The sequence below is a fragment of the Tinamus guttatus genome, unplaced genomic scaffold, assembly GCF_059628265.1.
Source record: "Tinamus guttatus ecotype Peru unplaced genomic scaffold, ASM5962826v1 Tinamus_guttatus_pri_ptg000455l, whole genome shotgun sequence".
Classification (NCBI taxonomy): Eukaryota; Metazoa; Chordata; class Aves; order Tinamiformes; family Tinamidae; genus Tinamus; species Tinamus guttatus.
The window spans coordinates 641,017-666,301 of NW_028288989.1; the positions used below are offsets into that span (position 1 = coordinate 641,017).

Genomic DNA, 25,285 nt, shown 5'->3' on the forward strand with positions numbered 1-25,285 from the left:
ATTGTTAGACTATTATTAAATCTCACGTTTATGTACGATTTACTGCTTTCTTTGTCACTTCTCAGTCAACAAAAATGTATTTGTGATTCTGCTGGTGCTAAACTACTTATTCATTTCCATGACAATGTTTCTTTTCACTCAAAAATACTTAATTCTGTAAGCGACCTCAGGCTTTATTGGTCTTGGCTGAAAAATACTTCAAAACCTAGTAAGCAACAGGATTCTGGTAATCCTAATCAAGTTATACACTACCATAGGAAACTTAAATTTGAATCTTCTCTTAAGTTAGCAGAAAGCAAAAGGTCAGTTGTGGTACAGAATTGAAAATGAGAATAAGCTTAGACCCAGGAGACTTAATTTTTATTTCTTGGCCTTAATAACCTTTGTTTTTCAACCTCATTTCTGTCTTCCATTTTTGTTGGTGTGATGATGTTTAGCTGGATGCTTCAGTTAAATTAAGCCTTCTTTCCATCAGCTGAAACTGTTGTTCCTTGATGTGTATTGCAATAAATATAAAGTATAAAAAAAGAGTTAAAAGTAGATTTACATCTTTTTAATAGTGAGTGCTGTGAACATTCTGAGCATTAGTTTTTCATGTTCTTTTAACTGCACAGCTATCTGTACGTGCCCAGCTTGGTGCTGCTTCACAGAAATTTTTGAAGAAAGGAAAAACTATTCCCGATGAATTGCTAATTGACATCCTCTTGGAAGCCATTAAGTATGAAATTGTGCAGCTTTGTTTCTCAGTTATTTCGAGTATAATTATCCAGTTTGTAGGTCCAGATCCAGCTATTTCTCTTTGTTGAGTATTTTATTGGAAAAAAAGAAGGGTTTTCTACTGGGAAAGTGAGCTAATCAGCATGGTTAATTTATGCTCATTTTAAAGCAGTTGAATCTTGCCCTAAATTATGCAAACATAATCGTACAACACTGATGGTAAATGTGACTAGCACATAATCATTAAATGTAACTAATGTCTTTATTTTGCTGTACATTCTTTAGTAGAAACTATTCAGGATGTGCTAATATTTTACTTTTAGCTTTTGTGTGTGTTATATAATCCAAATATCTCTACTTTGGCAGTTAGATTGGTTGTTTTTTCTGTTCTTTTCTTGTTCTTTCTGTTCTTTGCCTACATGACAGAAAATTATCTCAACTGCTTTTACGTGCAATTAGTACTTTAAGTTCCCATATGACTATCACTAAAGTTTTACTTCTCCCATTAGTACATTAGAGTTATGAAACAGATTTTACTTCAGTGCAAAAGTTAGAAGAGGAAAATAGTGAAATTCATCTCTGATCACAGTTTATATACAGATTGGTTTTGAAAAGACAGCAAAAAAATTTATGTTTTCTTCACTTTTATTTTTGTTTCAGGTTAGCTTCTTGTTTGAAATCTATTGCTTTGCAGTTTTGCTTTTAGTTTTAATGGTCTTCATATTCATTATTTGTCAAGTTGCTTATTATACTGAATTTAGAACGAAGGACTGCTAAGGCAAGTTCTTCTTCAGTTGTTCTTTATCAACATGCTGTTATTTCACTATATAATTCTAGCTCTTCATTTACATTTAGACAAACTCCACCAGAGAAGGGCTGGATTGTGGATGGATTTCCAATGACAGTAAATCAGGCAAAGCTTCTTGAAAAAGCGTTTTCAGGGATTGATCCAGACAAAACAGATGGCAAAGATGACAACTTTGAAAAGCTCTTACTGGTTACAGATCCCAGAGACCCTAAAAAGCCATTTGTCCCCTCACCGACCTTTGATTTTTGTATATTTTTGGATGTATCTGATACCACAGTACTGAAACGCATGGCTAACTTCAAATGTGAGTTTCTGACTACCTTTAAAGAAGTTAAATGACAGGCAGATTCTAGTAAAAGAGTAGAATTGTCATTTTTATTATATTGAAATAACTAAATCTTTTTAAGTTTATTGTAAGTACTTTACAACATAATAGTGAGTTATGTTTTTCATTAAAATATAAAATATATAATAATACATATTATATACATACTATAATAACTTATATAGTTATGATTTAATATATAATATATATTATACATTTCAATGTATTTCTATATACATATACAAAGTAATCATGATTTTTTTCTCATTTTAAAGAGTTTGAGTTGCCAAAATGCACTGGAAACATGATCATACATGATCTAGTAACATATAATGTGGTGATAGAAGGATTCAAAAGAATGGAAAAGATATCAGAAATATATGAAATTGGATTAATTATAACCAATTAAAGGTTTTTGTTTTTAATCTAGAGAAGACTCTAAGAGAGAGGATACCTGATATTCAGATGCAATGTTATATGTCCTTTATTGGTGGTGAAGGAGTAAAGAGCTTGAGTTTCTTTAAGGAAAATTCAGATTAGAATTCAAGTAGAAATCCCCTCCTAATTGTAAGAATAGATAACCCTGAAATACTCTACCTAGGTGAATGTCTCATCTCCACCTCTAGAAAACTCTAAGATTGCACAACATCCATCAGGAATGTTAATGCTATAATTAGTCATGCATTCAACAGGGAATGAGACAAGTCAATCTCTTCCGGTTCTTTCCAGATCTGTTTTGTGTGTCTGTGTTTCTCCAACTTTTCTTTTTTTGTAGGAAGTTTGGCATGCAATTTTTAGGTGAAAAAATGTAAGATGGAGTAATGCTGAAATGTTCCTTCTATATTTATCTATGACCTATAATTAGATTACATAGTTACTTTTTCCAACATATAGCCATGCATACTGTTTCACACAGCAGATAAATCAAAGCCAAACAAAATCAAACAGGAGGACAACAATCAAATTTCAGATGCAAAAATCCAAGAAGAGAAGATTGACCTAGTCAGGGAACAGATGCTACATAGGTATGTTATATGAAACACTGTAAAGTTGCTTCAGTGTGATGAAGCTTTATAATTAATCTGAACTCTACCTGTGATACTGATAATACTGGTGTGCCTACTGCTATGATTGTACTTGAGAGTTTCTCTTACATATAACTTAAAGAGGTATTTTCATTCTCGACACAATATAAGCAATCCTACAAGATAGAAATTTAAGTTTTTCTTTTTATAATATATAGAAAGGTTTTCTTCAAATATGTACTGAATGAACTGAGTGTTTACCAAGGGCAGCCCTCTGGAATCCCAGACCCTAGAAACCAGAGAAGGTGCCTGGAGAGAGTTCCCTGGGTAGAGGAAGATTGGTTCAGAGAGGTCTTAGGGAAACTTGACATCCACAAATCCATGTGTCCTGATGGGATGCACCCGAGAATGCTGCGAGAGGTGGCGGGTGTTATTGCTAGGCCACCCTTCATCATCTTCGAAAGGTCCTGCAGAACAGGGGAGGTGCCAGAAGACTGGAAGAAAGCCAGGGTCACACCAGTCTTCAAATAAGGCAAGAAGGAGGACCCAGGCAACTACAGGCCAGTCAGCCTCACCTCCATCCCTGGAAAAGTCATGGACCAGCTCATCCTGGCTGTTGTCTCCAAACATGTGGAGGATAAGAAGGTGCTCAGGAGTAGTCAGCATGGATTCACCAAGGAGAAATCATACTTGGATTACCTGATAGCCTTCTATGATGGAATGACTGGCTGGGTGGATGAGGGGAGAGCGGTGGATGTCGTCTATCTGGATTTCAGCAAGGCTTTTGACACTGTCCCTAACAGCCCTCCTGGGCAAGCTCTGGCAATGTTGGTTAGATGAGTGGATGCTGAGGTGGATTAACAACTGTCAGGATTGTGGTGATCAGTGGCACAGAGTCTGGTTGGAAGCCTGTGGCTAGTGGTGTCCCCCATGGGTCAGCCCTTAGTCCAGGCCTGTTCAATTTATTCATCAATGGCCTGGATGAAGGCACAGAGCGCTCCCTCAGCAAGTTTGCTCATGATACCAAAGTGGGAGGAGAATCTGATATCCCAGAGGGCTGCGCTGCCATCCAGAGGGACCTGGATAGACTGGACAATAGGGCGGTGAAAAACCTCATGCAATTCAACAAGGCCAAGTGCAAGGTTCTGCACCTGGGGCGGAATAACTGCAGACACCAGCATAGGCTGGGGACCGACCTTCTGGAGAGCAGCTCTGCAGAGAAGGACCTGGGTCTCATGGAGGACGACAAGTTGACCATGAGGCAGCAGTGTGCCCTCGTGACCAAAAAGGCCAATGGGATCCTGGAGTGCATTAAGAAGAGCATCTCTAGCAGGTCGAGGGAGGTGATCCTGCCCCTCTACTCAGCCCTGGTGAGGCCACATCTGGAGTATTGTGTCCAGTTCTGGGCCTCACAGTACAAGAGGGATGTGGAGCTGCTGGAGAGAGTCCAGCGCAGGGCCACAAGGATGATCAGGGGCCTGGAACATCTGCCCTACGAGGACAGGCTGAGGGAGCTGGGCCTGTTCAGCCTGGAGAAGAGAAGGCTGAGAGGGGACCTGATCAGTGTCTATAAGTACCTCAAGGGAGGCAGTGAGGAGGATGGTGCTGGCCTCTTTTCACTGGTGGCCACCGACAGAACTAGAGGTAATGGCCAGAAACTGAAACACCAAACATTCCACAGGAACTTAAGGAAAATATTCCTAACAGTGAGGGTGACAGAGCACTGGAACAGGCTGCCCAGAGAGGCTGTGGAGTCTCCTTCTCTGGAGATCTTCTTCTTGGACGCGGTCCTGTGCCACGTGCTCTAGGTGATCTGGCGTGTGCAGGGGGATTGGACTAGATGGTCTCTAGAAGTCCTTTCCAACCTTAACAATTCTATGAACCACATACGCATATATATGTGTGTATGCATGTGCATGTGTGAAAGAGTGAGGTCACTCTTTGAAATACTATTTGGCTGGATTTGTTTAATATTAGGTGAGATTTTTTTCTTACTTTTTTTTTTTGTTGGTTAGGCAAAATGTTTTATTTTCCTGCAATTATTTCGATAGCTAGATTTTAAAGTTATACATTGATATATATTTTTGTAGGATTTCAGGCTTTCTAGACACATGGCCAAAATTAGAGAAATGGTTTTCAATCCATCAGAATATTTTAGTGAAAGTCAATGCAGAAATCGAAGAAGGTCTTCTGTGTAAAACAGTAAAGGAAATCCTTATGGAAGAAATTACCAAAAGACAAAATAGAAGTAAGTTTTTCAGTTCCAATTTTTACACTTTAATAAGAAAATTCTTTGTTGTAATGTATAATGTTGCATGAACATAATTACCTTTTTCAGTGGACCTTAGAGATTTTGCAGATTTGTAAATCAGTGATTAGATTTATGCTACAGATATTTATGTATATAAACAATATTATTTTATACATGCAAAATATTATCATGTAATTTTATTTGATTATTTTCTTGACAAATATCAGAATAGTTTTGCAGAGGCAAATATGTCCTGAATATTTTTAAATCCACACCAAAATTCATGCACATGATTTTAAACAAATAGTTAACTTCATGTTTAACCTGGAGGTCTAGCTGCTGTAGGGTCCTTTTATAGTTACTGAGTTTAGGACAGATTCTCCTCCCAAAGCAGAATGGATGCAGATTGCATGTAATTTTTCTTGCACAGCGTAAAGTGGAGTTCGTTTGAGCACAGGCAGATGCTTGCAATCTGGACACGTTCACAGAAGCAATTTGACCCCTATGTCTTTTACATTCAGGGCCCATTTCTTCTGACCCAGCTTAGATGTTTCAGGGAAGGCTTCTTCTTAATGTCTCTGTTTCAGTCTACTAAGGTTGTGGGTTTTTTGCTTGCTTCTCTACCAAATAATCTTTTCTCTCTCTTTTTCTTTTTTTCCCCCTGCTTTCTCCTTTTTTACTGTTCTTTTCTATTATGCTATGCATTGTCTTTCATCCTTCTCAGGTTTTCCTTGGTAAAGTTTGTTTACTGTTTTTACCAAGATTTAGGTCAATTTATCAGGTTGTTACTTGCACTTTCTTTCAAAGCTTGGCACATGTTGGCACAAACTACATATACTTCTATCTGTTCTATAATTAAGCATAGAGTCCTTGATAGTTTTAATGAAACTCAGAATTATAACACTACCATTGACCTTTATTTAGCTGGTAGATAATATGCTTCATATTTATACATAACAATGCATTACCTTCCTGCTTCTTCCACTGTGGTGGTTTTAGGAAAGTAAAGATCCTGCAAAATTTAAACTTAACTGAAAAGTGATTTTAGAATTATGGCAATACTGTGTATTTTTCATGAAAATATATTTGAGCTTGTCAGAATAGCATAGATGTCCTCATCTGCTTATTTACACCTATAATACATTTGAAGGCACTAATTCTAAAGAAGGTACTAATTCTGAAGAAAAACCAGCAAGAAGAAAGCTTTCACAGCCTACATCTGAAGATATACCTCCTCCTATTCCTGAGAGTCCACCACTAATTAAACCAGGATCAGATGAGTGGGTGTATGTAGATGAACCACTTCCTAAGGTACATTCATTCATTTATTTTTCTCAATATTTTATAACATATTCTACTTAACTTTTCATGTCATTACAAAATATTTTATTCAATATTTCCAATATATAAAAGTTGAAAGAGACACTAATACAAATATCTAAAAATATGAATAGCAGCTGCTATTTGAATTCTGTTTGTTGTCTGAAAATGTTACAACATAGAGAATCTATTTGAGGATATTATGATATAGAGAAGCAAATAATGGCTAAAATGCTGGAGTTTGCTTTTTCTTTGTACAGTATATATAATTAATTGTAAACAGGTCAGAAGAAATACATGGAGAAACAAATCAAAAATATCTCTGAAATAATATTTCTTATATTTTTTAATGTTGCAGCAAAGAAATGCACCAATTAATTTTGCTGTTTTAAAAAATAATTCACAGGAGTTACCTGATTTTTTAGTACCTTACTGGGAAATGGTAGAAAATTCATATATAAATACCATCAAAACTATACTTAGATGCTTAAGGGATGAACAGCACTCTGCAATTTATTACTTAGCAGATACTAGGTGAGTAGAGATAAAAGCTTATTACCTAATATTCCTATTTTCTATATTTTCTTTGACATTCTATATGTATTTTAACACTAAAATTATTTTTATCACAATTCACAGAAAACATTTCCAAGATTATCTGAAGCGTCCAGATCTTAAACAGACATTTGTATCTCAGTGGCAATCAGATTTTAATTCAGTTGCTGATGACCTATGGGAAGATGAGGAAACAAAAGCAGAACTACACCAAAGAGTTACTGTAAATATGGGCAAAAGTTATAATTTGCCCTAAAGTATGATCTGACTTTATACTAGATTGGTCTAATAAGAATGAAATCATCATTATTATTTTTTTTTTAATTTTTACCATTCCTCTAAAACTGTTTCAGTTACCTCTGTGTATAAAATGATAATTCACAATTCTTCCTTCTTTTTTTAATTGTACTATGGTATTCTAGCACATTATAGGGTAAATATTTCCCTGAAAACCTTTTATGGTTTTTAGAATTTACCCCAGCTTAACTTGGCCCTGTGTATAACAGCGCTTCTGTCTTCCCATCTTGTGACATAAAAGTCTGCTGTGCCCTTTCGATGCCAAAATGGTGATGGGAGCAGAGGGTTTTGACATATGTTGTATGCTTAATCGGTCTCCAGTGCTGTCAGTGAGTCACATGGTGTTGCTATAGATATAGTCACTAGTTTAAAAACCATTAGCTATTAAGAATGATCCATAAATGGGAAGATTCCTTAGCTACAAGTACAAATGTAATTTAAAATAATGAATGTAAAAAAAGATATTTTTCTCTCCTAGTTATGTATGATTTTATAATTTAGGACCTAAGAAATCGTCTCTGGGATATTTGTGATAACAGAAAGGAGGAAACTGAACAAGAACGTACTGATATCATGAATGATGGCTGGTTACCAGATCATAAGGGGATTGCAATGAACCATTTTTTTTCTCTTATGCAGGTATGGTGTGGAGCTCTGCTAATAAGTGAAATGGAAGCAGATAATAAATTAGATTTGGAGGTTATAATCCTCAGAGGAGTTTCATATTCATTCAGAGACTCTAAATAAGTGAGGGTTCAAGAAATAGATAAGCAGATGTCTATGTCTCCTCTGAATTAAACTAGATAGTTAAAGATGAAAAGTAAATAGCTTTCAGTATATTTCATCCTTTTATGGCAGAAAAGGTTAAGAAAAATACCATTATTATCGTCCAAACTCCTCAAGATTTCAGTTTGTAGTATACAGTGCTACTTTTGTCAGTTTATCTATCCAGTGAATAAGCTGAGTTTTGTAATAAAAAATGTGTCAAAAATCCAATCATTCCTCTGTAATTACACTGACATCATATGATTTTTTAAAGTAATATTGCTGAACTTAAATCACTCATTTTGAATCTAATTTCACCTGTCTTTTGAGAATAAAGAGAACAGCCAATTAAAATTACCAATATGTATTAACCATAAACAATATTTATTTTCTTTAAAAAAAGTAAAAGAGACGATTAAAAAAATATTTTCATATATATTCCTCCAAATAAATGAATTATTAATGCTAAAAAATACAAAACTAGAAGTATTTCTACACATTTATGTCATAGTTTTGTTTGAGCAACAGCCAAAAAGTAGCTGATTCTCTGGTCTAAAACTCTCCTTCTGTGGGTTTTTCTATGTAAACTTACATATATTCCCCAGGTGCCCCTGTTACTGTATAAAAACATATATTTGTGCAAATTCCGTTTAACAAAGTCTTAACTTTAGCAAGGTTATATCAGATTTCTTTCCACCTTCCTTTGAGTATGCTGTCATAGTGAAAACTGTTTTCTCTGTAAGTTCTGGATACGAGCTCTTTTGCACCACATGGTTTTATCCTTCGTTTTGTGAATGTGGTTTTGTGCATTTTCCCATGAATATTTTGTACTGTTTTGTCAGTTAGAAACTAACACACTGCTGTGTCAATAAATCAAAACATGACAGGTGTTAAATGTTTTTTGAATATCACCTGATTTTTCCTAAGAGGAGTCACACAAATTTAGGTGTGTAATGTGTGTTGAACACTGCAGTCCAGAGAAACTGTGTTGCTTTTTTTATTTTCTCCTTACTTAACACTTTTTAGTTTGGATTACAGAAGATTTTTAATTATTTTGAACAAAAAGATTGCTATCATTTGGGAATAGTGGTAGACTTGCTAGTATAGAAATATATATGCATCAAAATACACTTAAATTGAGTGTATCAAATAATATTTATTGTGAGGAATTTTGCTGTTTTTACAAATAAGATTTTTGTTAACCTTACAAAATACTTGAGTGAAAATTGAGAATGCAAATGTCAAATTCACTATTAATACAAGTTGAAGTATACATTGAATACTTAAATAAAAATTGTTTGAGTATAGATACTCAAATATGTTTGTTATCTTCATTAAAGGGTCTTATGATTTAGACTTGTTTTTGCTTGAATTTAAAGATGCAATAAAGAAATATAAATATTTTTTTCTCTCCTGTTTTTAATATCAATCTGTCTGTCTTCTGGAGGTTGAAGTGGATCGCTTCCAGGATACAAAGAGACTTCTTCATGATTATTATAGGGCAATGGAAAGAAAAATCCCAACAGAAGACAGACAAGATTTTACTAGAATTCCATTGTTAGATATTACTGATTTAGAGCAGAAAGAAGATCAAGTCAAATCAAGAAGGTAAAAATGCATCATTATATTATAATATATTATAATTATATTATAATATTATAATTATAAAATCATCAACAAGTACAATGCATTGATAGATTTGTGGGTTTATTTCAAAGGAGAGGTAAGAATTTTTAACTAGTCATTGATGTATGTTAAATCATCTTGCAGATTACATTTATCTCTGATTTTTCATTGATCTATCTAGGTCATGTCCACTAATACACATCTGAATTATCAAACTTTAAAAAGCTTAGAAAGAAATCCACTAGAGAAATGTTTCATACTTCACCCTGCTTTACTGACAGTTTCCATCACAATCCTCACATAAGTAATTTAAACATTATTCTGAAATGTTAAAAATAGCGCAAAGATATTCAATGTATTATGGAGTGACAGATATAAAACAAAGCAGTGTAGAAAAATGCACAGAATTGAATGTAAGATTCAAGATGAGGGATACTATCAAATAATTTCACAGTAATAAAAGTGTGTCAATCATAACACCTTCAGATGCATTTTTTAATACTTATTGTTCATTTAGAAACCATATGAGTAATGTGGTTGTGCTCCTAACCCATGCAGAATATATCAGCACATCACTCACTCATTGGATCTCTTTAAGAACAGATGGGTAATATCTATTACTATTTCTTATCTTCTGTATATATACTAGCCAAATTTCTTGTATATTTTACAATTTTTGGCTTTAGAGAAAGCATTGCTTTCCTGTGTTGATATGCTTAATTTTGAAAATAGTGTTCTTAGTATATTAACATATTCTACAATGTAATTGTAACTCTCAGTTTGTAACAGGTATAATGAACTATACCTTGTATATTATTTCTAAGGATTCCTCTAGTTTCTCGTAAACTGCCTTCACCAGATATAAGTACTACCAAGCCAAAAAGCAAGGGAACTCCACTGAAGAGTGCTAAGGATGAGATTTCTTCTGAAAATATAGTGGCCACTTTTGGGAAAGATGAAAAACTTATTACTGATACATGGCAAACAGCAGTAACAGCAGTAGCAAGCATGGTAAGAAAAGTTTTATTTACTCAAAAGATTTGTGGATTGTATAAGCGCCTAAGCATTGTATAAATAGTCTAAGTACACAGCCTGTTCACTGTGTATATCAATCTCATGTCTGCTACTCCCCCACTAGTATTTTCATTGAATATATTTCTATTTTTATGAGGAAAACAAAAGAAGCTCTGTTTTAACAGATTCCTAGAACATTTCTGTTTATTACTGACCTCTTTGTTCCATTACTGAGAGAAATACTTCAGATTTTTATAAGCTTCTTCTTCCATGATAATCTCTCCCCTCATTCTCAATAGAAGCATGAGAAGAGGAATAAATTTTGTTCACTGAAATAACTTTTGCTTAGATCTTTTAAAAATGCAAAAGCTACAGCTAAATTCCATACATATGTATACAAAAGTAAATGGGCTTTTCAAACGGCTGGTTTCTAGGCAAGCCTTTTCTTTTCTTTGAATCATTTTAAAACATATGAATGCACCCTCACAGTGTAGTTTTAGTCTTGCTTTGTATACTGTAGATTCATATTTTACTCATTTTCCTAGAGAACTTAGATAATGTATTATGAGAATTAAAATAGCCATCTTCATCTGTCTTGTCTTTTTGCTGTAGTGTTTTATTTTTGCTATGTAATCAGAATGTTATGAATTTTAGTTAATGTATGTCTGCTTTGTTTTATATATGTATGCATGTATGCATCAACAAGTATTTGCAGAAAGTACAGGCTACTTAAAACAGTACTTGTATAGCAGTGATACTATATGCTTAGTCATATGTACTATATGACTAAGTTTGCAAATATGATGTCTAGGTATCAGCTGAAAGACAGGCTAAAGAAATGGAGGAAGAAAAAGAACGTCAGCAGCTAGAACTTAAAGAAAGAGAACGTCTACTCTCTTCTCAGACAACAGCAGGCAAAACTGCTGGAAAAGATGCCAAAGACAACAAAAAGTTTTCTCCCAAATCAGGTTCTAGAAAGAAAGGTATGTGAAATGCCATGTTTTCAGAGTGTGCCAAACTACTGAGATGCAGATATTTCAGTAACACAGAAAAAAATGCAATGCAAAATATTTAATTGGTATTTTGAAATATCAAATATGATGCTTAAGTGCAAAAAGCTGGTAGTGATAAAGGAAGGCAGAGGTCATTGGATAACAGTTGGCTGTCATTAAACTGTGTTAGTATTTAGGAATAAAATATTCAGAGTAGAATGAAGAAAGTAAGTAAGATTTCTTCTGCATGTGCTGTTTTGAAACAGAATATTTAAAGTCAGTTTATCAAATTAAATCAACTTCCATTAAATACTACCTATTTTCTATTCATAATTTTCAGCCATAAGTCAAAATATTTGACGTATTAAACTAAAATGTGGATATGGATAAAAAAAAAATCCAGTATATTTCTAAATCAGTTTTTCATTTGTTGTCTGTAACTTTTTATGGCCATATTACTTGCACTGCACTCTGTGCTATCCCTCTAGTTTGGTTGTGCTTGTAGTACATTGATCAAAATATAGCCCTGAAAAGACTTGACCACATGGATATCTCATCTATGAGTCCAAGGCAGCCTTAGTTGTGTGCTTAGTTGCTCAGTCCAGCCAAGGCAGAAGCACATTCTCAGATTCCTAGATATCCTTAAGATTTATGCTGAAAAGTCAGCAGCTATAAACTATTATGTGGATTGAAACTAAATCTCATTTTAGATTTGGTACTAGATGACTTAACCTGAAATCACAAAGCTATGAAGTGACAGAACTGCAGCTTAACCTCAACTGTGCATTACATGCACATACAAGGCAAAGCATTAACTGATGTTTGTTTTGATGTCGTACTGTACAAATACAGTGTTACTATAGTACTCCTGCAGCAGAATTCTTTTAGTTGCAGCTATAGGCTGCAAACTGGGAGATGCAATTTACCACATGTCCTTTTATCACTTATACCTTTGACCATTTGGTTTATGTTGACGTAATGTATCATCCAGATGCCATTGTTATTTCTTCATTACATCTGCTCTTCTTCTAGAACAAGACACTTAGAAAGATTAATATTTTCGAATACTAGCATTGTAACTGCAGGAATATTTTCATGCAACACAAAAAAAACAAAACAGTAAAATACCATCGTGATGGCAGAGTAACTTAGAACTGTACAAAAGCAGTTAATAGAATGGTTTAAAAAGGCGTAAGACAACATACCTCTTTTTTTCCTCCCTGACGTTTTACAGTTTTCAATTGCACTTTCTACTGCTATTAAATAATACTTAATAACTTAGCATTTTTGCTACAATTTACTGAACTTCAATTTGCACGAAAAACAGTATTTACTGTTTAAAAGAGAGTTACTTCTGTGCAAATTGTCAATAATTGGTAGATTTTAAGGTCAAAGAACTCATTTTGACCATCCAGAATCACAACAGGTGCATGCCTATTAAATTTTGATTTTCTGTTAAGAAATACCTTTTAGGTTATTATTTAACTGATTTTACTGCATTTCTATATGCTCTGGTAGTTTTGTGTCATGTTAATCTTAGCATGTCATGCAAATGTAAATCAAGTGCCTTAAAGAAATCTAAGTGTGTTCTGCTGACACAGTACACCTGAGTAAACACATTTGTATTCTCATAAACAGTGATATCAAATAAGGTAGAAAATGCCATTTTTCATTCCAATATATGCACTATATTGTGAGTGTGTATGTACAGATACACACACTTATCTCCAAAGTCCAAAGACTTTTGTAAATGTCTATTTTTCTGCAGGAGCACCTCCTCCTGTAGCTGTGGTTGAAGTGACTGCTCCTCCTCTAACAGCAGAAGAATTAAAGAAACAAGAATTGAGACTTAAAATAAAGCAGGAATATTTTAGTGCTCTTGAACATGAAGGTATGATACCATTTGGTTATTTACATTTGTTCCTTAATTCTAGTTTAGACATTGCTATAGACAAAACTGTTCAGAAACTCTTTTTGGGAAAATGGATTAATAAGTAAGAAAAAGGAAAGGAGGGAAAGGACTGTCTGGAGAAATCAGAACTGTTTTTAAGGTGTAATCATTAGTGATGTTGTTGTATATCTATATTCTAAATTACAGTTGTGTTTTTCATTCTTATTTTTGTTTTTCCGTAAATAAAAAATTATTAATCATGAGGGAGTAAATTTCATACAAATACTTAGCCACTCTTTACTATTTGATGAACTATTTTGATCTGAGGAAGAGTTTGATGGTAATTAGTTATTTCAGTGTCGCTCTTCATTTTGGTTCCCTCTCCCTTAGGGTGCATGGGAGACAAGTAACAAGACATAGGTTTTAGATTTATTCATCCAAATCCCTTTCCAGCTAGACCCTTCCAAAAACTACATTCTGTCTGAAACTACTGTTTCATCTTTCTGTCTCTTTGTTTTCCAATAAACACCAGTCCTCTGGTTGGAAAAGCCAGGTAGATAAGGTAGCATGTCTTTGAACAGTATAACGTAACTAGGTAGGCAGAAAGCATCTTCTGAGATACTTGCAATTCCTTCTAATCTTCTAACCTTCACTGTACTATTAACTTTTAGAAGTGTTTTCTATAAAATTTATCCATAACAGGATATTCACACTTGCATCAAGTTTCTATGTCTGTTTGCTGTATAATTAATTAAATTCCATGTCACTGTCTACTTAAGACCCTCCTGCACTCTGTGAGTTTTATTAAGATATTTGTTACCTTGTGAACTCTATTTATGGAGGATCAACTTTTGTAAAATATACAGTAAAATATGAGTGATTCTGAAAGTAGTTCAAAAGTATGCTGGCTGAATACAAATTAATGTGTAAAACTTTATGTCCTTAAGAGTCATAAACTTCTCCAATTTTTATAAATATCATAAATATAATAAACATTAACCATTACGTATATAACTTGTTTAAACAGAGGGAGCCACAAAATCTCGACTAGAGCTTATAAAAAAGAAAGCTTTAGCATTTGTTGAAGAACTAACAAGGAAAGTAGAAGAAATGTACAAAGATATGGAAACGTGGCTTGGAGCCAGATTTCTGGCAGAAATGTCTAGGTAATGTATATCCAATTTTAAACAGGAACCCTTATCTTTTAAAATAAAATACTATGTTAGTAGTAGTAATGCTTACTATATAGTTCTGTACAGAAGCAAAGAATTTGGAAAAAAATATAGAAAATAGATTTTTTTTCATGACCTGGAATTTGGTTTTACCTTAAGATATCTTGACAAGACTAAGATAGTAATACCTCACTTGAGGTAATTATAAGTTCCACTGTTTTCTAGACTAGATATGTGGTAAATTTATGAGTGCTGGTAGGCAATCAGATGTTCTGCTTACTAGAAATCTGTAAGATCTTCAGTAGGTTTAGTCACTTTGGAATGGTGGGGTTCTTTTCTTTCTTATGCTTCATGAATACTAGATCTCCACCTACTGTTCTTACCACTGTGTATAACATTTATTGAAAATATTTTAAGGAACATTAAATAATAAATGCCTTTCTTGACCATTTTTCTATTCTAGTAAATAAAATGTGTTTGGGGCTGCTTTTTGACATAGTTTGACATGGCATGTAATGGCCTGTGTCTGTATCACTGAAATATTTTACTTCTCAAAACAAAAAGGTTCCTTGCAAATTAGCTTTTGGAAATGATTCCTGTCACATGGTAACTTTGAAGCACTTTCTGGGGATTGTCTGGGACAGTGTTAGTTTGTATAGGCCAAAAATGTGCTGGTGGATATTTTTTGCTAATTTAACAGTGTAGACTGTTGACTTCTTTTCTTGTGTATGTCATATGTATCCCACTTGTTCATATGCTCCTTGAGAACAGGCCTCCAGAAAGTTCTCTGGAGATCTAGGTTTTCCCGGCAAAGCAGAGGATACAGGCTAAGGGAAGATTACAGCCTGAACATGTACACTCCATCCCATAAAACTGATAGGATTAGGAAAGTCTCATATTTTTCTGTTTAGTAAGATCTTTTTCTATTTGAAGCCCTTACAACAATCAGAGAAATTCTTGCTCCGTAGGGAGGTTGTACTTGAAAATGATTTGTCTGCGTACAGAATTCACACAGAGGATTTGTAATTCTTACCCTAGGGAAGCTACCAGAGTACAAACACATTACAATTTCACTATAAGTTATTATCATGGTGTATGAAAAACAATTCTTTTTTTTCTTTGTATTTACATTTTCAGTGTTGAAAAGCTGATTGAGGTTGCACGGCACCACATTGAAAGCTCTAGCAAAATCCAATACGAAATGATTTTAGAAGAGACAGATTTCTTCATGAGCAAAGATGTAAAAGTATTTCCTGATCCTGATCCTCCACCAAGACTTCCACCTATAGAAATATCTGAAAATGGTACTCTAACTATTTCACAACTTACTACACTTCATAAACAGTTTCTACAGGTAGCACCTAAAGGTAAGAAGGAATTTTCTTTTTCACACCTTCAAGACTGTCAGATACCTAACTAAATTACAGGATAACTGCCAGGAGCTACTAAACATTAATTGCCTATACTAATTACAATTAAAGATACAAATAAAAGCACAGTCATAATGCAGAATATAGTATGTGAAATATGAAATACCAGAACTCCAGAAATCTTTCAGTGTGTTTGCTATGTGCTTTTGTATCCTCTAGGCCATATACTTAATATTATCTGTTAACAGTTTGACAGGTATTTGTATGTTTTTAACATCTTTCTTTAAGAGCTCTCAGGATATTTGAGACACAGATCAATTAAAATGCATGTCTTTAACTCATTTGCTAATTCAGAGCTCTTGTATGTAAGCTTATTTTGGGCCTACATTCTGATTATGGGAATGTTAGGGCATTTGAAAATAACATCTAGAAAAAGTTAACACTGCTATATAAATGCTATAAAATAATTTGTGTAAAGCATTTTAAAAACCACAGAAATAGGCTGAAGTGAATTTGATCATTCAGAAATACTCTCCATATATATTTATGCTAAATTTGCATCTACCTTTTCAACGTGAATTAATTTTAGTCAGAAACCTGGTTCCAGTATTCCTTTACAGAGATGCATATCCTTTTATCTTTAGCATAGGTGAAGAGATGTTGTGTGTGCATAAGCATTCCAACCTACTCTTCAGAAATGAAAGTAACATAGTATTGCATGTTTAAAGGCACATAAAGGTAAAAATCTTTGCTTTTGTAATTATTAGGTAGTGCGTAATATATTCCCAAGTCTGGAGACTTATATTACAGTTTTATTGGTCTCAGACTATATCTCTCATATCAAAGATGCTTCTATAAAAAATCCTTCACCAATTTAATGACAGTATGAGCATGGGATGATCACACAAAGCAGGGCCGATGTTATATATTACTATTTTTATTTATATTATGTTAATGATGTGTGCTAAGAAACCACAGTGTTGAAAGGACTCCATAGACTCCACCAACAAAACCACAGGGCAGTGTTTCACAGATAATATCACAAGTGACAGCACAGTTATTACAGTGATATATCTTGCATAAAACAGCTGCTTTCTCCTGAACCTTTATTTCTTCAGTATTTTCAGCTTTTTAGTCAAGTACAAATAAAGGATTCATCCTCATCTTTACTGAAACAATGTATTTTTTCCTAATATAACTTATCTAAATACTCAAATTGCAAGTATATATATGTAAAGTAGGAGACAAATACCCTCTAACAAAAGGACTTCACTGGGTCTTCCGTTGCCATTTCCTAATGTGCAGGTCCTTCCCCTTCCTAATCCCTAGGACAAGTATAAGAAATGGTATTGTTTAAAATTAGCTCCCCAATGGCATGCAGCACTTTTTTTTTTTTTTACTGTTTGGTTACTCTTAAATCCATATATTTAACTTTGTGGACATTTGAGTTAAGAAGTGAAGCACAAGCTGTGGAAATCATCTTTAAAATACTTTCTTCCAATCTCCTGTACATTGTAAAATCAAATAAATGGCAGCCTCAGCTGGACTGAGGCTGTTGGACAACAGCTCTAAAGAAGATACCAAAAAACAAAACAAAACAAAAAAACTGATAACCTCTCATTTGCATATCCAGAGAGACCTAGATTTTCTACCAATGTTTTATGTATGTGAAATCTTTCAATTTATCTAGAAAACTAAGAAAGAAAAAAAGCAGAAAAAAAAGAGAAACTAACAAAGGAGAGACCACTAACTTAGAAGAAACAAAGATAAACTTTTTTTCAATAGATGTTTGCCAAATGCCAATAAGAAAATGTATTTGAATTACCTAAATGAAAGACAAAATGGGAATGCCAATTAGTTGGGGTCTTACAAAAATATTCTAAAAATTCTAAACAGCATTATGTTTCCTAGGGATTTAAGATATTAAAGAACTGCTGATGCCTCATAGACATCTTTGTTCTATCCTGCACACTTGGTTCTCCATGGAGACACAGTATTCACCATCCTAAGGACCGACGGACAAAAGATATGACCTGTGCTGGATCTTCCTACCTGTTGACACAGTCTTTCATTTGATAAGGAAATCTTTAAATACTTTTTTCTTTAATTATTTTGACTGCCTTTGCCCTAATCAAATGTGGCTTTGGCGTGCTACTGCATTTCATTAACTTTGTCAGTCAGTTCCTTGACTTTAACATATAGACTATTGAATGTCCTTTTTCTTTTTAGATCTGTGTCAGTTCTAAAATTTATCTATTGACACTCAATTTTTCTCCTTTCTGAATTCTCTTTGGATGTGTTCTGCTCTTATCAACTAAATTAAACTAACTGTTGATCTTTCCCCTTCAGATTCCTTTCAGCACTATCTTCTTCCTATGACCACATCTATTACCAATTAAGTTAGCATAAATCTGGAATTTATCCATTGTATTTGAGAGGTGCTTCAGTCAATCCAGTTTTGGTAATTCTTTGCACAACCAAATGGAGCAAAATAGGTCCTAGATTTTATCCTCCTTTCTATGCTTAAATTACATGAGCACATTTTTAGGAATTTATTGGATCTTTGTATTCTTTTTCTCCCAATCATGATCTTTATGTATAATTTCAGCTTGAATTGTAGCAGTGATTATTCATCATAAATAATCTTCAAATAAGTTTTAAAGACTAAATCCAATAGCCAAAAATTGTTTAAAATGCCTTTTTTAAAAAACTAAAATTAGCCTGCCAAGTAAGATGTGAGCTGTCGTCTGTGATTCTACTGGACCTTGTGATTCCAGATTTGTCAGCTATACATAACAATCAATGACTAAATCTTATTTCTATTCATTTCACATTATTGACTTGTAAATTGTGTTTTACTTTATTGCTAGATTTGGAGTAGGTAAGTATATCAAAGTGTGCATCTTGTTCCTCTGAAATTTTGCCTTTTTTGTTGAATCTTTTGTGAGTGAGAAAGAATTGCACACTAATACCTATAAGTTATGCTGTCCCTTCTCAAGCACTTTTGTAGAGACAGTTCAAGAGCACCATAAACTCATGAACTGAATTTGATGGGAATAGAGACTGAAGGTCACATCTGAGCATAGAAATAACTTTGCATACCCATTTTTGTCTTTCTTAACACTTGTTTTCAGTATGCTTCTTTCCAAACTTGAAAATAAGAAAAGCTAGGTAATTACTCTTGGTAATTAATAAAAAACATGTATGTAACACCTCAGAGTCAGTGGTAGTCCTTCATGAGAAATTAAGTAAATACTTACAGTGAGATTCACCTGCAGGGGATGATTTGTCTCAAAAATTAGAAGGAATTAATCATATTGGGATGGCTCTGTCTTCCCTAATGGCAGCAGTATCACAGATGATTAGCTTTTAGGCTACAAAAATTCAGTGATCATAATCTACCTGAAGCCTTTATTTCACTCTTTTATCCATTACGGTATTGGCACTGATTCTGCTGTATTATGTGTGTAGACCTTTGTCATATAAATATCCGGTTTGAAACTGCTATAGAAATAGTATTCTCAGTGAAAATGAAGGGGAACAGGAATCTGTTCAAATATTTTCATGAAATTTGTTAGATGAGAAACAAAGTGTTAATATAATACTCATTTCTGGTCTAGATTTACAATCTCTTACTATTTTTTTGCTTGTATAATTTGTAATCTGTGTTTTTCCTACAGTTTCCATGCAGTGTCAAGCTGAAGTTCAAAAATCAAATTATTTTAATGTGGTTTCAAAATCATGGAAAAATAGACTCCTATGTATTTTATGTCTTACATTTGAGGCTCTGTGATTGCTGATTATTCCTTCTCTTCCTTTAAAATGCCACTAGACTGGCTCCAGAGTTTACATCTAGTGTAAAATTATATTGCTATCATTCTTAATTCTCTTTTGTTATAATTTATTTGACATTTTTAGTTTTTGTCATAACCTTTTTTCTTTTTTTTTGCATGCTGTTTATTATGTTGCTGCACAGCTTATTGAAACATGTAAATATTTGTGAATAGCGCCTTTTGTATACTGAATTATACTTTTAAAAAGATTGTAATGGGAAACAAATCTATCTTACTGAGTCTTTTTAGCATTAGTTTTCTCTTTGTGTTCATAAATGACAAACTTTTATGTGAAAAACAAGTTGCTTCATAAGCAGTGAGGACTGGCTTCCTTTTGTCTTCTGTGTTCTTTCAGTACCACTGCAATAAATTTTAACTAGTTCCCAGATTCCTCCTGCTAGCACATCTCCTGCTCCTTTCTATGTCCCCTCACCTCATTTCATGAGGCTGTTGTGTTTCTGCCATGTTCTCTTATTTACGTTTTTTGCTTGCGCTGCTAGGGCCAAGATGAACTGTATGCTGTGTGTGCTCTGGAACAGAGTGCATGATGAGTAGTGCTTGGTGGCCACAAACAGAGAGGACAAAAGCTGGAAGAGATTTGAAAGAAATTTATAGGAACTGCGTATCCATACTCTATGGACAAGTTGTGTTGAAAATGGTTGTTGGTTGTTGGATTCTAAAATTATCTGAATTGGTGAACAGACATATTGATGTACAGATATTTAAGTAAAATGATTCCATAACCTTCATTTCCTTAGGTAAGCATGGTAAGAATATACTTGAGGGAGGCTGTTTAATGATTGAAACCTGGTTCAGAGAGGTCATCATACCTTAAATGCATTATAGATCTGACCTGATGATTCGTGCTTCTTAACTAGGTATTTACTGCTGTAATATGCTCTGGAATATGGTCTTTCTAAAAATATATAAAACTGATGACTTGTAAACACATGATGTCACAAACATATTTTCCAAGTGTTCTAACCTCATGTTTTAAACAAAATCAAATGTGAAAATTGCTGGTAAATTGAAGCTCAACCTCACAGAGATTCTAGTCCTTGGCAGTGGTTACTAAGTGTTGCAAGAGAGTCTGGCACCTGCTTTCCTTTCTTATCTGATCAGCAGCAGATTTCCACTGGTTCCCATACACTTCGGGAAGCAATAGTTGCAATAGGGGTGTTACAACCATTTTACCCTTTCTACCCTCAGACTGCTGCGATTGTAGATCCTCTAATCCTCTTTTTAATTTTTTTTTTCACCAATCCTTCAGTTTTTATTGCTGCCTACTGTCAGGGAAGGGTTTTAATCTTTACATTTACGTATATAAAGAACGTGTCTTCTTCTCTGTGGTCTTCTGCTACTCCTTCACTGTGGTCCTGAGTGTGTTACTTTGGTGCATTTCAGAAACTGCATCTGTGGAGTTCCTGTTGTTTTTGATAAGCATGTGGGTATCAAGCTGCTAACTTAAAGCAGAATGTTTTTTTACTCTTCCATGAGGTATCAATAGTTCTTTAAATGAATCACTGAAAATGGAATAACACTGGTAATATTTCAACTAAACATTCTCAACATTTTTTAATATTGTGGCCCTTCATGCTTGTCGTTTTAGATCACAATGGGAAGAAACACCTTCACAAATTCTATAATAGATATGTTTGTATATATATGTATATACACACAGGCACATACATAGATATAAACATATATATGAAAATTCACATATGCTTCTAAAATAGAGTTGGGTGCAACTGAGAGTCTTTTACCTAAGAATTTTGGAAGTATCAGAAATAAAATTACTTCCTATGATTAATATAATTGTTGATTTTGCCTCTTGAGGTGCATATCACAGCAATGAGGGTGGGGAGATGATTGCTCTTAGGTCACTGCCTTAATGCTTTAATTCTGCTGTTTCCCAATGAATAGATGTTAAGTTTTTTTTGCTTCAGTTTTGCATGGAATTTGTCTTAGCTGTTCATGCTTTCTTTTCAAAGCTACGAAATTATGCAAGCTCTGAGCGGAGCTATTAAACTACTTACCAAAAGGAGCAAGTGCATGAGTTCGAGAGAGAAAATTTTCAAAAATGTCACTTTATGGCATTTGCTCCTACAAAATATGAGAATGACCATCTTGAGAACAATTTGAGAGAACAATCACAACATTCTCAAAATGTCTCCATTTTGAGAAAAAAAACGTGAAGCAAGTTTTTCTCAAAGCAGTAATGAAATCATTCTGCAGATAAACATATTTTAAGAAGATCAGGTCAACTAAGCATACTGTAGAATCTTATTCTTTCTGAAATAGATACATTTTACATATTTGTGCACTTGCTTAAAGTTAGCTTTTCTGATAATGTGGGGTGTAATGGGCGTCATAAAAGTTTCGTGACCTCAGCAGTATCTTCTGGATACATTTTGCCTGAAACACCATTCTGAAATCTATTTACTGCACACTTTTTCTCTCTTTCATGAAATGATATTGAATACTTCACAGATTGTAGATTCTGACAAACCTCTGATAGTCCAAAGGAACTCGGAGTTAAAACTGAGCATTTCCTACATGGATCCCAGCTGTCAAGTGATGAAAGAGGAGATTTCAATTTTCACTGCTCCTTTTTGTGGTTGTTTATTCCAGGTCATGTTTTAGTCCTAAATTAACCAAAAAATGTGGAAGAAAGAAAGAAAATAAAATTGGTAATTTAGGGAAATAAAAACTATTTTATACTTAGTTTTTTTCTTTTTAAATTATAGCTATAAGAGCACTGAAGCAATTTAAAAGCAAGAGTAATTCTTCTAGCAAGAAAGAAGTTGGTGACCAAGGGAAAGTCAAGAAGGATACGGAACATCAGATTACAAAGAAGAATCTCCAGTTTTCGAAAATATGGCTAACAAAATACTCCTGGTTAAAATATGATGATGAAAGGGGGATAATGTTCTGTGCATTGTGTCGTAAACATAATGTGGATCTGGGGGAAAACATACATAATTTTTATTCTGGCACTGATGACTTCAAGCTTGAATTTATAAATATACACCAGAGTAGTGAAGCTCATGCCTGGGCTACCTGCATGGAAGCTGCCAGCACTGCTTCACCTGATATAGCTTCTGCTGAACAAATGTTGAAGAGTATGAATGCTATAACATTAGGAAGAGTAGAAAATATTTTTAGAACATGCCATGCTATCGCTAAATCTGGACGCCCCTTTACAGATCTTGACTGGATGTGCAAACTAGATGATATGAAAGGAGTAGATATTGGTTCTGTATTTAGAAACAACAAGTCAGCAAAGATGTTTATACATTTTATTGCTGAAGTAGAAAGAAGGGCTTTAAAAGAGAAACTGGAGAAATGTAAATTCTTCTCTCTTATTAGCGATGGAGTCACAGATAGTATATTCAAAACAGCTGCCGTTGTCTATGTACGTTTTGCAAATGAAGGAAAAGTTCATTGCCAAATTGTTGGGGTTCAACCTGTTCATAAAACTGATGCTTCAAGCATGAAGAATGCTATTGAGCAAACATTACAAATAAATCTTCAGCTTAATCTGGCAAGCCAAGACTGGTCAAGAAAACTAGTTGGGTTCGGAAGTGATGGGACAGATGTCATGGTAGGAGAAAGGAATGGTGTAGCTAAACTTCTGAGAAAAATTCAACCTTGTGTGCAATCTGTACATTGTTTTGCTCACCGACTTAAACTGGCTTATAAAGGAGCATTGAAAAATATTCAGCTATATAACATCTTAAGCAGAGTCTTGAAAAATATGTATTATTTTTATCATACCTCACCTCTAAATAAGAACAATCTCAAAGCCACATATGAAGCCATTAATTTACGTCCAGCTATTCCTTCTCGCATTGGAGGCTCCCAATGGCTCCCTCGCCTGCAAACAGCACTCCAAATTCTCCTTAAAGGTTATCCTGCAATTATTCTACATCTAAGTAAGGTAACTCTTTTAAAAATTGGATGTACCACTAAAAAAAAAAAATTCTATGGCTAATTTTGGTCCACACGCTTGGCACATTTTCTCTCCTCCTTGATTTCTAGATTGAAAGAGATCCAAGAGCCTCAAATCAGCAAAAAGTCAAATGCCTTTTACAGGTTCTTCTGAAAATGAAGATAGTCAAATTCTCTCACTTCCTGCTGGATGTCATTAATGTCCTCAACATTCTGTTACGAGTTACTCTGGATCACAGTTCTTCCATTGCAGATATATTTGCAACTGTACAGTCAACCCTGGAAACACTTCACATGTATCAAGCAAGGTCTGTAATTTCTAACAGTTGAGCCATGATCTAAATTAGAATGGCCCAAGTGTGATATGTTTGCATTCTTTATTTTCAGAGCTGGTCCAAAGGAACGCTTGATGGAGACTATTCCACACTTTCATGGTTACCAACTTGTCGGAAATGGAAATATATTATCAGTACGAACTAAAGTCCTAAGTAATTTGATGAAGAGGTTGCGTGACTGTTTTTGCGATGCAAGTCAAGAAGTTTTGAGAGCAACTACTATCGGAAGTTTTAAACAATGGCCGGAAAAAATTAGACAAGGTACAGAACTATGACAGCGGTTATTTGAAGAAGTATTTGTTCTAAATTTATTTAAAATATAGAAAAAAATATTTTGCCTCTGTTACAGAATTTGGTGAAAAGGAAGTGTCTGTCCTGACTAAACATTATGAAGTCATGCTAGAGGCTGCCTCTGTGAAAACTGGTGAAGTTGAAAGCGAGTGGAGCATGTTGAAATTAGAGCTATACAGCAGGTAATAAGAATACTGCATTTGTGTCTGTTTTAACTAATTAGAAGTATCTAGAGCACACTGAAAAGGATTATGGAAATGTATATAGTAATCCATAAAAATAGATTTTTTTACTGTGCTCTTTAGATTTCAGAACATCCAGTCCTTGACATGGGATTCAGTGAATTCAGATTATTCAGTGAAGTATCCCAACATCCTGAGATTGGTAGATTTGATCCTAACACTGCCTGCAAGTTCAGCTGAAACAGAGCGAGGCTTCAGTCAAATGAAACTCACCATGATGCATCTGCACTCCAAACTCGTGTCTGAAAGTGTGACAGATCTTATGATAATTCAGATGAACTCTCCAGATATCAAAAGGTTTGACCCCAAGAAAGCTATTCACCTGTGGAATACTACTTGGCAGAGAAAGAGAAGACTACAGGAAGATGATGTGAAAATAAATAGAAAATCAGATTGCTCCTCTGAATTTGATTTGGAGAGTCACTGTGGATGTGATTAGATGAAAATTATTTGTTTTTACTTCACAATCATTTCTCTAACATATATAAATATTTTAAAAGAATGT

At 34.2% G+C, this 25,285-nt stretch overlaps 1 protein-coding gene and 1 long non-coding RNA gene across 2 annotated transcripts in view; one reads left to right on the top strand and one right to left on the bottom strand.

Annotated features, from left to right (window-relative positions):
- Nucleotides 1-25,268, top strand: part of SPEF2 (sperm flagellar and cilia associated 2) — a 48,836-nt gene extending 23,568 nt beyond the window's left edge. Inside the window, exons 15-33 of the mRNA XM_088532109.1 lie at nucleotides 615-718; nucleotides 1,573-1,829; nucleotides 2,767-2,875; nucleotides 4,966-5,123; nucleotides 6,277-6,437; nucleotides 6,853-6,980; nucleotides 7,086-7,224; nucleotides 7,800-7,937; nucleotides 9,511-9,671; nucleotides 10,514-10,700; nucleotides 11,515-11,686; nucleotides 13,464-13,586; nucleotides 14,614-14,752; nucleotides 15,896-16,125; nucleotides 22,709-23,901; nucleotides 24,003-24,220; nucleotides 24,300-24,508; nucleotides 24,597-24,720; nucleotides 24,844-25,268. Coding sequence (XP_088388235.1) covers nucleotides 615-718; nucleotides 1,573-1,829; nucleotides 2,767-2,875; nucleotides 4,966-5,123; nucleotides 6,277-6,437; nucleotides 6,853-6,980; nucleotides 7,086-7,224; nucleotides 7,800-7,937; nucleotides 9,511-9,671; nucleotides 10,514-10,700; nucleotides 11,515-11,686; nucleotides 13,464-13,586; nucleotides 14,614-14,752; nucleotides 15,896-16,125; nucleotides 22,709-23,901; nucleotides 24,003-24,220; nucleotides 24,300-24,508; nucleotides 24,597-24,720; nucleotides 24,844-25,219 — 4,326 coding nt within the window. The 3' untranslated portion in view covers nucleotides 25,220-25,268. The remainder of the gene's footprint in view (nucleotides 1-614; nucleotides 719-1,572; nucleotides 1,830-2,766; nucleotides 2,876-4,965; nucleotides 5,124-6,276; nucleotides 6,438-6,852; nucleotides 6,981-7,085; nucleotides 7,225-7,799; nucleotides 7,938-9,510; nucleotides 9,672-10,513; nucleotides 10,701-11,514; nucleotides 11,687-13,463; nucleotides 13,587-14,613; nucleotides 14,753-15,895; nucleotides 16,126-22,708; nucleotides 23,902-24,002; nucleotides 24,221-24,299; nucleotides 24,509-24,596; nucleotides 24,721-24,843) is intronic.
- The window catches only part of LOC148593136 (uncharacterized), a 396,995-nt gene that overhangs the window by 219,493 nt on the left and 152,217 nt on the right, over nucleotides 1-25,285 (bottom strand). The gene's annotated exons all lie outside the window — the stretch shown is intronic.